This window comes from Sus scrofa, chromosome 6 (genome assembly GCF_054392235.1).
Source record: "Sus scrofa isolate SSC_HxYL_T2T_F1_AM1 chromosome 6, Sscrofa_HxYL_maternal_Yorkshire_Landrace_v2.0, whole genome shotgun sequence".
Taxonomy (NCBI): domain Eukaryota; kingdom Metazoa; phylum Chordata; class Mammalia; order Artiodactyla; family Suidae; genus Sus; species Sus scrofa.
The window spans coordinates 21,634,310-21,648,088 of record NC_139388.1 but is presented as its reverse complement, the minus strand read 5'-3'; the positions used below and the strand labels follow the sequence as shown (position 1 = coordinate 21,648,088).

The 13,779-nt window shown below is 58.7% G+C and overlaps 1 protein-coding gene across 15 annotated transcripts in view; it reads right to left on the bottom strand.

Annotated features, from left to right (window-relative positions):
• Positions 1–515: 515 nt before the first annotated feature.
• The window catches only part of NDRG4 (NDRG family member 4), a 42,942-nt gene continuing 29,678 nt past the window's right edge, over positions 516–13,779 (bottom strand). For 4 of the 15 annotated variants that reach the window (XM_084959833.1, XM_084959831.1, XM_084959832.1 and 1 more), the window contains 14 exons: positions 10,470–10,575; positions 10,107–10,227; positions 9,961–10,023; positions 9,802–9,862; positions 7,937–8,023; positions 7,807–7,863; positions 7,372–7,475; positions 6,547–6,603; positions 6,405–6,456; positions 5,204–5,251; positions 5,021–5,056; positions 4,849–4,900; positions 3,453–3,692; positions 516–2,648 (listed from right to left, as the gene is read on the bottom strand). In XM_084959833.1, coding sequence (XP_084815959.1) covers positions 2,494–2,648; positions 3,453–3,692; positions 4,849–4,900; positions 5,021–5,056; positions 5,204–5,251; positions 6,405–6,456; positions 6,547–6,603; positions 7,372–7,475; positions 7,807–7,863; positions 7,937–8,023; positions 9,802–9,862; positions 9,961–10,023; positions 10,107–10,227; positions 10,470–10,575 — 1,239 coding nt within the window. In that variant the 3' untranslated portion in view covers positions 516–2,493. The remainder of the gene's footprint in view (positions 2,649–3,452; positions 3,693–4,848; positions 4,901–5,020; positions 5,057–5,203; positions 5,252–6,404; positions 6,457–6,546; positions 6,604–7,371; positions 7,476–7,806; positions 7,864–7,936; positions 8,024–9,801; positions 9,863–9,960; positions 10,024–10,106; positions 10,228–10,469; positions 10,576–13,779) is intronic. The other 11 variants (XM_021093970.2, XM_005664393.4, XM_021093968.2 and 8 more) reach the window with 3 other exon arrangements.

Here is a 13,779-nt window from a genome sequence, read left to right as displayed (position 1 = left end):
TTGCACATGTGTTTCGGAGTGGTGTGGACAGGGCTCCCAGAGCTAGAATAGACCTACATAGCACATGGGGGGGGATACTTTTATTTACATGCTTTTTTATAAACTCAATATCCATTTATTGGGTAAATGGCTGGGAGGATGAATCAGAAATGGTAAACATGGGGAAACAGCATGCCATTAAATTTTTTAAAATGGTGCAGCGAATATAGACGTTACAGGCCTCAGTTTTGAAGTCAAATAATGCCAAGGCCAACTCCCAGCTTGGCTTCTTATGAGGAGTAAATTCAGTTTTCTCAGCTGTGAAATGAAGATAATTAATATCCTGTGGAATTAGTGCAGGGATTGGTAAAATAATGTGAAGAGATCTAGAAATACAGAGATGGTTGGGAAATGCCTGTCTTCCCTCTCTGAACGTTCCTCCCCACTTAAAACCCAAGAAGCACCAGCCTCATCAGCCTAAGATTCTGCCCACCTGGAAAGCTTCCCATGATGGGCACAGCATCACCATACTCAAATTCTTCTTAGTTTCTTTATTAGGTTTTCAGCACAGTTAACTCTTTCTATGTTGACAAGGGTTTTTGTTTTACATTTTGTCATCTCAAAGTCTCATGACATCAAGCCACCAGAAAACACAAAAGTAGGCTTTGTACAGAGAGGAAAATAATAAATTCCATTAAAATTTCACTTTGACCAAAGAAGAGACAACTTCCGATGGAAAACCACAGGCAGGAGGACTCAATATACATATGTATATATATATATAATGTATAGATATTTATAGATATCTCATCTGAAAGAACACAGAAAAAAAAAACAAAAAAAACAAAAACAAAACGAAACCCAAGATTCACAGCGCTATCTACATACAGTAAGAGGGATTAATTCTACCAGCTCTTCAAACTGTCACATTCGCTATTCAGAGGAAGCACGTGAGTGAATAGAACTGGGGACGCACTAACACTCCACTGGGCTCTAGAAGAGTCTAGAGTAATGGCTTAAGATTCTAGTAGGGGGTGATGTATGCAGAGGAAATGTGGATGCACGTGTCCCTCGGCTCCAGAGCACCCCCCATCCCCCCCCCCCACAGCCCTGCATTTTTAACTGCTCTCTCCTCTTCTTTTTACTCACTTTGGGGGTTGTGGCAATTGATTTAGGCCCAGAGACAAATGGTTTCTGGGCCAGGAGATTCTAAGTGAGTGAACGGGAAGAATATGGCCCGGCCCTGGGCATCAGGGGGCAGGAGGGGGCTGGGATGTGCGGGGAATCTGCCTGGCCCTTGTTCCCTTCAGGAAACTTCACCTCCCAGCCCAGGACCCATCTAGCCCCAGCCTTGAGCCTACCCCGACCAGCTAGGATGGTGGTGTGAGACTGCCAAATCCCGCTCCCTCGGACCAGATTTCTCCAAAGGGACTCTCTCAGTGATGCCTGTGTGAAACACTGGCAGAGCTCAACCAGAACTCTCCCTAGAAACCCTTCCGGCATCCTTGGTCATGCTGCTACTGATTGAGTTGTCCTCTGTGAAACCTGGGGGCAAGAAGGGGGTCTATAGGAACTCTGAGCCACCACTGCCTGCTGGCTTCCAAAGGCAGTCACCATCCAGTTCTCCGAGATATTGTAGCCTTTAACCTCTGCCCTAGTCAGTGCCCCATGGACACAGGATCAGGGGACTTTCTGCCTCAGAGCCTTGGCTCAGAAATGGGACAGAGCCAGGAGGCAGCAGAGTGTGGGCTGGAAGGGAAGTCTGTGGAGTTCCTGCTCTCAAGGTCCTCCGTGTTCTGTCTTCCTTGGGCAAAGAAACTCCTTTCAGCCCCTGCCTGCCTGGTCTTACAGCAAGTACCAGGCCTGCCCAGAGAGCACCAGGAAAACTGCGGTCTGGTAGGAGCGCCCCCTTGTGGCTACTGTTCAAATGATTGTCACATGTGCCTGGAGGGTCTGGGGAGAAAGGCGCCTGCAGGGCTCCAGGGCTCCTGCCCTGGAGGGCTCCCCGCTGCTGTCTCCTGGTTCTCATACCAGTGTCGGAGCTGGACCCCGTGCTCCTGCTGTCCCAGAACCCACCCCCTCAAAACCCTATCCCTTCTTCAAACCTCCCCTTCCCAGGGAGTCAACCCATGCTTTCTTTAATCCAGAATATTACCCTGGATCCTGGCCAGAGAAGGACTCAAAGCCTCTCCTTAGCTAATCCCCTTCCTCCCAGGAACCCTGCCCTGACTGTGCCTGGGCCGTGGGGATGTGGGAGAGAGGGACTAAGTCAGCCAAGTTAACCAGGAGAGTGCAGGGGCAGGGTCGGGGGAGTGGGCCCCTCAAACCATCTGGAGACTGCTCTGCTGCAGCGTCTAAGCTGGAGCCCCTCATCTTTTTAAACAAAGGAGACGTAACCCTGTTTCCTCCCCTTCACCCTCACAAAAACAAAAGGGGAAATGAGCCATGTGAAGATGGCAGTGGAACATCAATGCGGGCGGGGAGCAGGGGGGCATCTTTGTGGGACCAGGGGCTTCAGCAGGACACCTCCATGGTGTGGTTGACCTGGCCCAGCCCCTCACTGCTCTCCGAGTGGGTGCAGGCCTGCGGGCGGCTGCCATCCACCGAGCTGGCACTGGTGAGGGACGCTGTGCGAGAGCGGGCAAGACGGGTCATGCTGGCCGAGGGCACTGCGGACAGAGAGGGCACCAGGGTGAGGACCCGCGGGCGGGGCCGGGCGCCAGCAGGTGAGAAAGGGATTCACGCAAGCAAAGCGGCCAGCGAGACCCGTTCTTTCCACCGAAGGCACAGAGGCCCCTCCCAAGCGGGGGCTCTACACCCGCTCCGTCAAGCCCGAGGCATGCAAGGCCAGCCTCGCGGGGAGTGAGCAGAGGGGCGGGGGCCGCAGGGGCCGCCTTGCAACCAACCGCTGGCCAGAGCTGTGGCCCAACCGGGTGCCCGGGTGTTGAGCTGGTGCAAGGATGGAATGTTCTTTCCAACTCCGCCCTCCCTCAAGAGGGATGACGGGCCTGGGGGACTAAGACCACGTCTGTAAAGAAGGGCAACGCGTGGGGGCCTCAGACGGCCCTAAATCCAGCTTCTGCCCTCACTCGGAGTTTCCCAAGTGAGACCTGCAGGGAGCGGATTCTACCTTCCTGACCTCAGCCAGCCACTCATCCAGCTCAGGCACGGCCCGGCCCTGACCCCGGGGGTGACACCTCTGAGAGCCGGAGCTCTGCCTCTGAGAGGTTCTGGTTCCAACGGGCTCTGGCAGCCACGGGGCCCGCGGCAGCCTGGAAGCAAGACTGATTTAAAACCCAGGCAGTCTAGAGCCCTCAGCGGGACAGAGCCCACAGAGGAGCAGGACACGGGACGTCTCCACGGCAAGATGCGGCCTGGCTGCAGCGCTGCACGAAGGAAGGAGCAGAGGGTACCGGGGTGAGGGGCGGGGCGGGGGTGTCCATGCATCAGGAGAAGGGGGGCTGTGGGGCTACCTGCTCCTCCACTCAGCCTTCGGTCCTTCAAGTATGCAACTAAGAGAGAAGACAGAGCCGGGGGCGGGGGTGGGGGAGACAGAAGACGGGTGAAGAGGCGGTCCGGTGAGGCCAGGGCTTGAGACGGGCCAGGGAGGAGAGGAAGGCGCTGGGGGCTGGGGCAGGGCCAGGGCCTCAGGGAGCCCACACCTGCCCACCTGCCCGGAGGGAACCACGGCACCGACTGATACCAGTCTGGCCCTAGAAGCCAGGAGAGCGGGGTGGGGCACACATCTTGCTCCTGCTTCTCCAGCCTGGGCTGCGGCCCTGGGGGGGCCTTTGGGGCCTTAACCTAGTCCCGCTGCCCTCCTCATTCCGCTGGGGCCCATCGGCAGAATGGGGGAGGCCTGCACGACCTCTCAAATCCCTCCCAGCTCTTGGGCTGCTTGCTGGTGTTTCTCCTGGGACCCTGAAACCAGGGTCCAGCCCTGACAAGCGCCACTTGTCCTCCTGTCCCACCAGTGTTCACCGAGTGCTCCCGGGCTCAGGGCCCAGCCTCGGAGCCCTGCGGGGGCTCAGTGTTGGTCTTGGCCTCTCTTTGCCATACTTCTCCACAGATAGGCTGGCACGGGGGTGGGGGAGTCTGTCCTGGCTGGGCTCCCAGCCTTCCCCTCATAGGCCCGTCCTCCCAAAGAGGCACAAGCTCCAGAGGCTGAAGTCTGGGGGGAGAAAACAAATTCCGGGAGAGGGAGGCTGCCTCTAGCAGGAGAGCCAGGTGTAAGGGGAGATGGACGGAATCAAGGAGCTATGTGTGTGTCACCAAGGGGACGTGGGTTGAAGGGACTCTCGAGCACAAGGGGAAGTTGGGGGCAGGCAGCGAGCCAGTTCCACCGCACGGCCCCCGTTACTTGGGTCTTCAGATCTGCGACCCCGGGGCTTGGCCGCCGTCAGCTCTCCTAACATCCGGATGGCCCCGGGGCCTTCCCCTGTCTCCAGACTCCAAGCCCACTCCTCTGATGCTCCTGGTCCCATTCGGCACCTTCTCGGGTGGTAGTGGAGGCCCAGCAGGCGGTGGGTGGTATGGATGACTCACCGTCAGGCAGGCTTCCCTGGCAGGACTCGGCCCCAGGCCCCCAGGGCTGGAGAAGAGCCCCCACCCCAACAGGCCCAGTCTGGCCAAAAGAAGAGTGGCCCACAGCCTCCCCAAGGGCACAGAGGGCAAGGCCTGGCCTGGCACTATGAACTTACAGCCTCAGTAGAGATGCCCTAGGGGCCCCCGAACACATGGGGGGGGCACATGGAGGAGAGAGTGTGGGGAGCGTGGCACAGCAGCCCATAACAGGACCTCATGCCCCCAGGCCGCTCAGCCCCTCCTGGCCACCTGTCCCAGGGCGGGGCACGGAGGAGGCATACTTACTGTAGCCCATGCCTTGCAGGAAGTATTTGAAGGCTTCAGTCAGCTTCCCGGGCTGCGGGAGGGGACGGAGGGACAGGCATGGGCTTTGACTGGCTGCCTGGGATTCAGGGAGAGAGGAGACTCCCCCCACCCCAGGCCAGGGAAGGGAGGGAGGGAGCGCCAAGAGTCTCACCTGTGTGACCTGGGGGAGCCCCCCGGAATCTGCCATCTGCAGGGGGAGAGAGGGGGGCGAGCTGAGCAGGGGCCCCCTCACACCACCACCCCCTCGACCAGTCACACTATCCCCCCCCCCGGGTGGGGACTCCAGGCAGGCCCCTCCTGGAGGCTGGGCCTGTGGTGGGGATGAGCGCCTCACCTTCAGGAAGGTCGTGGTGGTTGGATCCAGTTTGGAGTTGCACTCGACCTGGGGACAAGAAGCCAGCTTTAGCAGAGTGAGCGGCCTGAGGGCATTGGGGGACCCCCCCACCAAGTTGCTGAAGCAGGTTCTATCGCCAGAGCTGGGAGGCTCTACTGGTGAGGGAGGGCGTGCAGGGGGGCAGAAAGAGGCCGCCACCCCTCCTGGGTGCCTTCTGAAAGGCCAAGGCCCTGGGGATCAGGAGGCAGCCCCCTGAGGGTCCAGGACCCCGCTACCCCACTCACAACTGCTGCAGGGATGGGGCAGTGCCAGGGCTGCCTTGGCAGGAGTGGCTGGGACCGCACCAGGGACCACAGGAGTTGGGTGTCGAGGTGGGGGAGGGCCAGGGCTCAGCGGGAGCCTCTGAAGCCCTGCCTGGGTCAGGGTGGCAGGCACAGCCACAGCCCTGCCTCCCAGGCCCTCAGGCACAGGCAGAGCATGGTCGACTGGGGCACACTAGGGCAAACCTGGGCACTCCTGGACCCTCCGTGCCAAGGGCATGAAACCTCCAGGCCACAAGTTCCAACAGGAGAGGTGACACGTGATCCACAAATGTAATGGGTGCATGTGGAGGTCAAGGGGCACCACTGTTGTGCTCATGACTTACTTCAGAAAAAATGAATCTAATTTTTTTTTTGCCTTTTTTTTAGGGCCACATCTGTGGCATATGGAGGTTTCCAGGCTAGGGGTCAAATCAGAGCTGCAGCTGCCAGCCTACGCCACAGCTCACAGCAACACTGGATCCTTAACCCACTGAACAAGACCAGGGATCGAACCCCAGTCCTCATGGATACTAGTCAGGTTTGTTTTCACTGAGCTGCACCAGGAACTCTGAAATGAATCCAATTTTAGAGGAAAGAAGAGATCTTCGTTTCTGGGTCTAAATTGGGTAGAAACAGCAGAGAGGCTGCATGGCTGCAGGGGCTAGGGAGGGGGGCCCCCCCACCCCAGCTCCCCCTTGTCTCCAGGCCTCCACCACCTGCAGGATGGGGCTGCAGGAGGCGGTGGTGTAGGGCAAGATGGTGGGGAAGTGGGATGAGAAGCCTGTCGTCCGGGGCCTGCCCCTGAGGCTCCCCTGGGCTGGGTCAAGAATTGGCCCTGCTGAACCAGGAGCCAGTGACCCCTGCCTCCCACCCCCGCCAGGGCACAGTCCCTCACTCACCACCCCATCCTCGGCAGGTGCATTATCCCCGACCACCAACATCACAGGGCAGCTGCAGACACAGAGGAAAAGGGCCGTCTGGCCTGGGCACTGGAGGAGGAGATGCAAAGGCAGGGCGGGCTGGAGGGGGAAGGGCACTCACCGGAGCGTCTTGGCATTGGGCACTGTTCCAGGCCGGTTAATGTCCAGGTCTCTGCGGCTGCAAGGAAGGGTGGAGGTGGGCATCCCAGGACTGGCCTCCGGGGTGGGTGCTGAGGAATGTCCCCAAGCCTGACGTGTTTCAGCCATACCCCATCTCTCTACATGGCATGTAGGGCCCAACATCCCTGGAGGTGCTGCTGGGCTGGTCCCAGAACTGGGGCTTACATTGCAGTCGTCTCAGCTATAGACAAAGCCTCAGGTGCCATTGATAAAATGGGGAGACGGGAGCCTATCCTGCATAAATAGGGGCCTAGGACTCCCCTCATGCACCTTTTTTCTAGACCCCCAACTCATGCCAGGTGGGCCTCACACCTGGCTCTCGTGATGGATGTGGACCAGCACCGCGGTTTCTGGCTCTCTGGTGTTTCTCTAGCGCCATGCACACAACAGTGCTTAAAGCATATTTGCAGGAGGAAGAGAAAGCCTGCCAGGCCAGCCAGGGGGAGGGGGGGGCCTCTGGCTACTGCCCTACAGGGCAATCCCCAGGGGGCTCCAAGGAGCATTTCGACCTCAGGGTGGGGGGCGGGGGGGGGGCAGGATGGGGCCTGCTCCCCTGAAATGCTCAAGGGAGGAGAAGGACTGGAAGGGCCCTGCTCCCCCTCTGCCCCTCGCAGAGGCTTCACAGTCTGTCTGCTCATCTACAAACTGGGAGGGTGTGTCGCCGGCCTGTCCGCCTCCGCCCGCGGGTGGCATATCGGGGTCGCCAGCTGCCTGAACGCTCCCGTCCAGTCCCCGTGCTGCCGGCTGGGCCCCGCGCCGCTCTCACCTGTTGTACATGTTCCAGAAGAGCTGCAGGTTGGCCTGGTTCACCACGTTCCCGATCTGCTGCCGGTAGCTCTGCACCAGCTCTGTGTTGCTCACCAGCTCCTCCTGGGCCCCGGGGGACAGGGACGGGCGGGGTGCGCGGAGGGGAGCCACAGACCGCCGTGGGCTCAGAGGGGACACGGCGGCCAGAGCAGTCCCTGCCCCACCCCCAGCGGTGGGAGGAAGAAGGGAGGAGGGGGGCGAACTGGGGTGGGGGGGGGTCTGCCGCCGCCGCGGAACCGCCTCAGATGCCACCGCCGTGGGGTTGCCCACGGGGACGGAGTGAGGCGGGTCAGACGCTGCTTCACCCCGCCGCCCTCTTCCTCCCGCCCGGCTGGGAGGGGGCGGAAGGCCCAGGGACCCCCGGCCCGGCGTGACGGTGGCCCCCGCCCCTTACCTGGCTGAAGAGGTGGGAGAGCACCGTGTCTGGCAACGTGCTGGTCAGGCCGGAGAGCTGCGGGCCGAGGCGAGGCCAGTGTGAGGGCCGCCCTGTACCCCTCCACCCCGGCCGGGCTGCCCTCGCTCACCTTGGTGGCCGCCCAGTCGATCCAGCCTTTGCCGTTGGGGTCGATGTTCATCAGCACCAGCCCCTCCACCAGGTCGGGGAAGATGAGCTGCCGCGAGAGGGGGACGAGGCTTGGGGGGCGGGGTGCAGGGAGCCCCCGTCTTCCCACCTCGGAAATGGACTCTAACGTTCTGGCCCTGCCCATCTCACAGGCGGGTGGGAGGGTCCGGGAAGAAGGGCATCTGTCAGGGCTTCACGGCTTCACCGGGAACTTGCCCAGCTGCCCCTTCCAGTTGCCCCGGCTCGTCCTCCTCCCCACCTGGAACCTTTCAAAATTCCTTGATTTATTTGGAATCTATGCCCATATTACTATTTTCCACCCTGTGCAACATATCTCGGAAGAGGCTGCTGTTGCCAAACTGAAGATATAAACACGTCCAATAAAATATTTTTTCTTCACTTCCGTAGAAAAAGCCCTAGTGATGTTAAGAAACTGACTTCCAAAGCCTGTTTTGTGTTAATGAAAGAGATTTGAGTTTTCTGTTCAACTGTTGGCTCGTCTTTGGGCGGAAACGGATTTGTATACAATACTTCAGTCGTGTCGGGGTGGTCTGGGGTGGCAGGGATTGATAGTGGTTAAATGCTGCAGTCAAAATGGAGCTGAATGGAGTCCCCATCGTGGTGCCGCAGAAAACAAATCTGACTAGTATCCATGAGGACGCCGGTTCGATTCCTGACCTCAATCAGTGGGTTAAGGAATCAGCATTGCCATGAACTATGGTGTAGGTCCCAGATGTGGTTGAGATCTGGTATTGCTGTGGCTGTGGTGTAGGCTGGTAGCTGTAGTTCCGATTAGACTCCTAGCCTGGGAACATTCATAGGCTACGGGTGCGGCCCTAAAAAGCAAAACCCAAAAAAAGAAAAAAGAAGAAAGAAACCATCTTGAAAATTCGTGGTCATTCCTTTTGAAGAAAGAAATACTTAAAAAAAATACTTTGTTTTTTGGTTGGTTGGTTGGTTTGGACAAGCCCATGGCATTGTTCTGGGGCCAGGGTTTGAACTTGCAGCACAGCAGTAAGCAGAGCCATAGCAGTGACAGCGCTGGATCCTTAACCTGCTGAGTCACGAGGGGACTCCAAGAAAGAAATATTTTGAATTCTTAAATTTTCGTTTTTAAAGATGGAAAGCTTGTGGGCTCCTCCTCAACATAATGTTTCTGAGATGTGACTTTCTTTAAACCTTGCAAACCTAAGTGTAAATTTTTGGTTAAAAAAAATGATTCATGTTTAAATAGCCTGTTGGGTGAATGAGTGATAATCCTTATTTACTGGCTAGAGTAATTAATTAGTTGCATAGTGTGTTGCTAACAGAAATGTTGATTTTGGATAATGGCTGAGGCAAGTTATGGCATATGGTGTTTCAAGGAGATACATGCGAAAAGCACCTTTTTTCCTTAACATTAACTCTTTACTGTATCAACACCAGCTGAATCAAATATCACAAAATAAAACCCAAAAGCTTTTTAAACACCATTTGCAAAGTGTTTTACAATATATGGACATGCTCATACTACAGTAAGGTATTAAATACTAAGTCTGATCTGATGTCCTGTATGTAATAAATGTGCATAGAAAAAAATTTTAACATATGTATATATGTGCATAGAAAAAACAGGAGGAAAATACACCAAAGTGCCCGCAGTGGTTGTCTGCAGGGTGGGTTGCCGCGTTTTTTAAAAGGGAATTTCCTTGCAGGGAAAAATGAAAAAAGGACTTTCCTAAGCGAAGAAGAAGTAAGGGGAGGAGGAGAGGAAGAACAGGGAGCACCCCTGTGGGTGGCCCCTGGGAGAGACCTGTCCTGGGATTGGGTGGGGGTGGGGAGGCTCACCGCAAACTTGGCCAGCACGTAGGCTCCAGCTCCCACTCCGATGCCAATTATGTACTTGAACCTGGGAGAGAGCATGGCTGGTCACTCGAGGGGTTTCCCATGACTGCCGTCCAGAGCCGCCCCAGCCCCAGCCCCAAGCCCCCAGCAGAGGGAACTCACCCGAAGTGCTGCACCACGCTGGGGAGCATGGCAGCCAGCTGCTCCATGGAGGGGAACTGGTACCTGCAAGCAGGGCAGGAGGTCAGGCCCAGATGCGGCTGGGGGCACAGAGCCAGGGAAAGCCAGAGGGGGCTCCAGGTACCTACCCCTGAGGAAATTGTGACGCCCCCACCTGCTGGCCGGGGGCATCCACGTGGCACACCACAAAGTGCTTGGTGATCTCCTGCATGTCCTCAAAGTTGAAGAAGGTATTGAAGCACAGCTTGTCTGCAAAGACACAGCGCTCAGCTGTGCTGAGCAGGGGCGGGAGGGAGGCCCGCGGATGCTGAGAGGGAGGTCGAGGCAGTGGTGATCAGCCTCAGGGTTCAGCGGGGAAACCAAGCCCCAAAGGGTTAAGGGCACAGAACTACGTGTGAGGGGGCCCTATGGGGAGGACGGTGGGGCAGGGGGGCTCACGGCGTTGGCAGATTCCAGGCAGAGAGGGTCGAATGAGCCTGAGCAGCACTTACGGTTGAGACCCACGTCATGGTAGGTGAGGATGGCTGGGCGGTTCCCCTTGGGGGAGCCCCGGATCACCACGTGCAGGAGGCCGTAAGGCGTCTCGATGTCGTGTTCCTGGAGAGGAGACACAGTGCCAGATACTCTGGGCATCCTTTCACCCCTCAGGGTGGGGTGTCCCCTTCTCATCACCCAAGCAGACCCCAGAGAGGACAGACCAGAGGAAGGACCCCTTCCCGAGGGTGTTCAGCACGGGGACATGAACTAGTCTGCAAAGTGGTCAAAGCTCGGGTCTCCTCTGCAAAGCAGCCAGGGGGTGAGCTGCCACTGCCCAGGCCCCGGCTTAGGCCCTGCTGCCCTCAGTTCTCCAGCATCCAGTGAGGCCTGTTTTCCCCACCTCACGGCAGCCCTTCCGGGGCAGCTCTGGCATTGCCCCAATGCTGCCATCATCACCTTCCTCCTGGACTCAGAACCCTTCAGAAGAGCTGCTGCTCCCGACAAGCATCTTGCCCACCTAGACTCCACAGCAAAGACCCAGTGCTGCCAGCCCAGCCTCTGCCCCCCACACCCTACTCCAGGCTCTCGCTCCTGCCTCTGTGACCCCTCAAAGCCTCCCTCAGGCAGGGCAGGGCCAGCCACCCACCCCCTCCCCAAAGGCCTTCTGCAGTGGCTATTCTAGAATTCTCCTGTGTTCATGCCCTTGGTTTTGCTGTTTGGGGTCGCCCGTTCTTCAGGAAGCTGGAGCTGGATGCTGCAGGTTCAAGACCCGCTCTGCCCCTTGCTGTGTGACTCTGAGCAGGGCACACACTTCTCTGTGCCTGGGCTGCCTCTTCCTGAGCCACCTCGTTGGGACTCTGTGAGCACTAGACATGCCGATATCTGCCCAGTGTGTAGCACTTGGAAAGGCCCCGGGGGCTGCTGTGTGTGGGCATCCCTGAGCCTTGGGGAGGTGTCCTGCTGGCTGGCCCCACTACAGACTGGTCACTCAGGGCTGCTCGTGGGGAGACTCCAAGAGGTTCTGTCAAAGCTGAATTAACAGCCCTGCCTTGTGCCCTGGGGTGGGTGGGTGGGGGGACCTGGGAAGCAGGGGGGTGAGGAGCGGGAGGTGGGGCTGGGGTCAAGGACAGTCAGCATGTGGCTGAGCACCTACTGTGTGCCACGTGTTGGGAAAGAGAGAAGGAGTTTTCTCCACCTTGGAGGTGGAGGACACGAGGACACTAAGATTCAGAGAGAACCTAAGTTCTTGCCTCTCACAGCAGAGGGGAGACTCAGGAGGCAGGAGACAGCTTCTTGGGTCTGGGCTCCGAGGGCCACTGTCTAGGCCTGTCTCCAGTTGTGAGTGACAAGGCAGAGCCAATCCTGTGGACAAAGGCCACACCCCAGGAGCCACCCTTCTGGGAGTCCCCCCAGGTGGGCCCAACTCCATCACAGACTCCCCATGTCCCCCCAGGGCCATCAGAACCAGAAGCACTCCCTGTTCATGGACCAGGCCCTTTCTTTTCATGTGTCTTCTTACTTACTCCCCGCAGAGGAGGAAACTGAGGTTGGGAAAGGAGAACTGACTCGCCCAAGGTCAAGCTCAGACAGGGCAAGGGGCAGGACAGGCCTTCCTAGGTGCCAGCCTCAGGCTGAATTTTCTGAGGAAAGGAGAGCTGAAGCTCCACCTAAGAGACTTCTAAGCAGGCAGCCTCTCCACAGCTGCCTGTCTCTGCTGGGGGGGGCCCTGCTGCATGCCTGCCTCCCACGCTCTCTTGGCTCTGGAAGGTAGGGTGGGGGGCAGGAGGGGTGCACGGTGCTATGGAGGGCAGGGTGGGGGGCAGGAGGCAGGCATGGTGCAAGGGACGACAGAGGAGGGGCTCACAGAGCCATGAAGGGTGGGGAACGGGGCAGGAGGGATGCACAGCGCCATGGAGGGCAGGGTGGGGAATGGGGCAGGAGGGGCGCATGGTGCTACAGAGGGCAGGGTGGGGGGGCGGGAGGGAGGGCCCATGGCATAAGAGCTGCAATGCGCTTCCTGAGGCACCCAGGCCATTTGTAGAGCCCATCAGCTCTAGCCCTGCGTGGCTCAAGTTGGGATCCAGGGCGTGGTCTTCCCAGACCTCCAATGCCCTTGAGGATGTTAGGAGGGGGTGCCTGTTCCTCCTAGTCCTGGAGTGCCCACCCAGGTCCCCATCCCTTGCCCCCGGGGTGGCGGGACTCAGCCACAGTGCTTGCCCTACTAAGGCTCAGCTCCCCGGGGACAGGAAGGGCAGGGCCTGGGTGGGTCTGGTTGCCCAGCGACCTTGGCTTAACCTTCCCGCCAACCTCCCTGCACCCCCTCTGACCCAAGACCTCAGATCCAGCTCATCCTGATAGGGGCCAAATGCCTCCGACCCTCGGAGTGCCATGCAGGGGGGGCACCCGAAGGGCTGCAGCCAGACGTGCTCTGAGCCCCAAACCCCCAGGGCCGAGCATGCTCATTGGCTCCTGGTGACGTCAGAAACTGGGCCCCAGCGTCCATGGGGGTGCCAGTGTGTGGCACTGCGGCACCAGGGAGGGGGCTCTGTCATCCCCTCTCTGCCTGTTTGGTTCCCCCTCACCTGTGACCTTGAGGGCTGCGGGTATGGGGGGGTGGGGGTGGGGGTTCGCGTTGGTCTTCAGCTTGGAAAGGGGAGGGGCCGGTTCCATTCTTCCCGTCAAGCGCATCAATAATTCAGAGGACCAGGTCTGCAGCGATGGGATGGGTAGGCGCTGACGTCGTTGCCTGGGCGCAGGGCAACCCGGGGGCCTACCGACCGGGCTGGGCAGGCAAGGCAGGCGGGGGTGGGGTGGTAGAGGGGTAAGTCTGCCCCTGCCTCTTCTTCCTGGAGTTAGAACAGCGCCGAGCCTGGGCATCTGCTGCCCCCAAGCAGGAGGAGGCGCCCTGGTCCCTCCTGGGGCCCGTAGACTTTCAGGCACATCCTTCTAGCACTGCCTTCTCACTCCCCAAAAATAAGGCACAGGGACCCCGGCCTGGAGGCCACAACCACAACTCAGACTTCCCTGCTTCTGCCTAACTGGCATCACACGTCACCCAGAAAAACCAAGACAAACCCTTCAGGGTCAGGAGGGCAGACACCTGGGTGCACAGACAACAGACGCACAGGGAACAATTTCCGCGGGGCCGAGGTGGTCACCGGCGCCAGGGCAGAGCCAGCTGGGCATGTGCCTGGCAGAGGGCACACTGTCAGTGGCATATACACACACGATGGCACCCTGGTCCACACAGGCTGACAGAGGAGCCGCAGCCCATTCAGATTTCTGCAGAGATTTCAGCCCTTCCGGCCCTCCCGCCGCAGACCC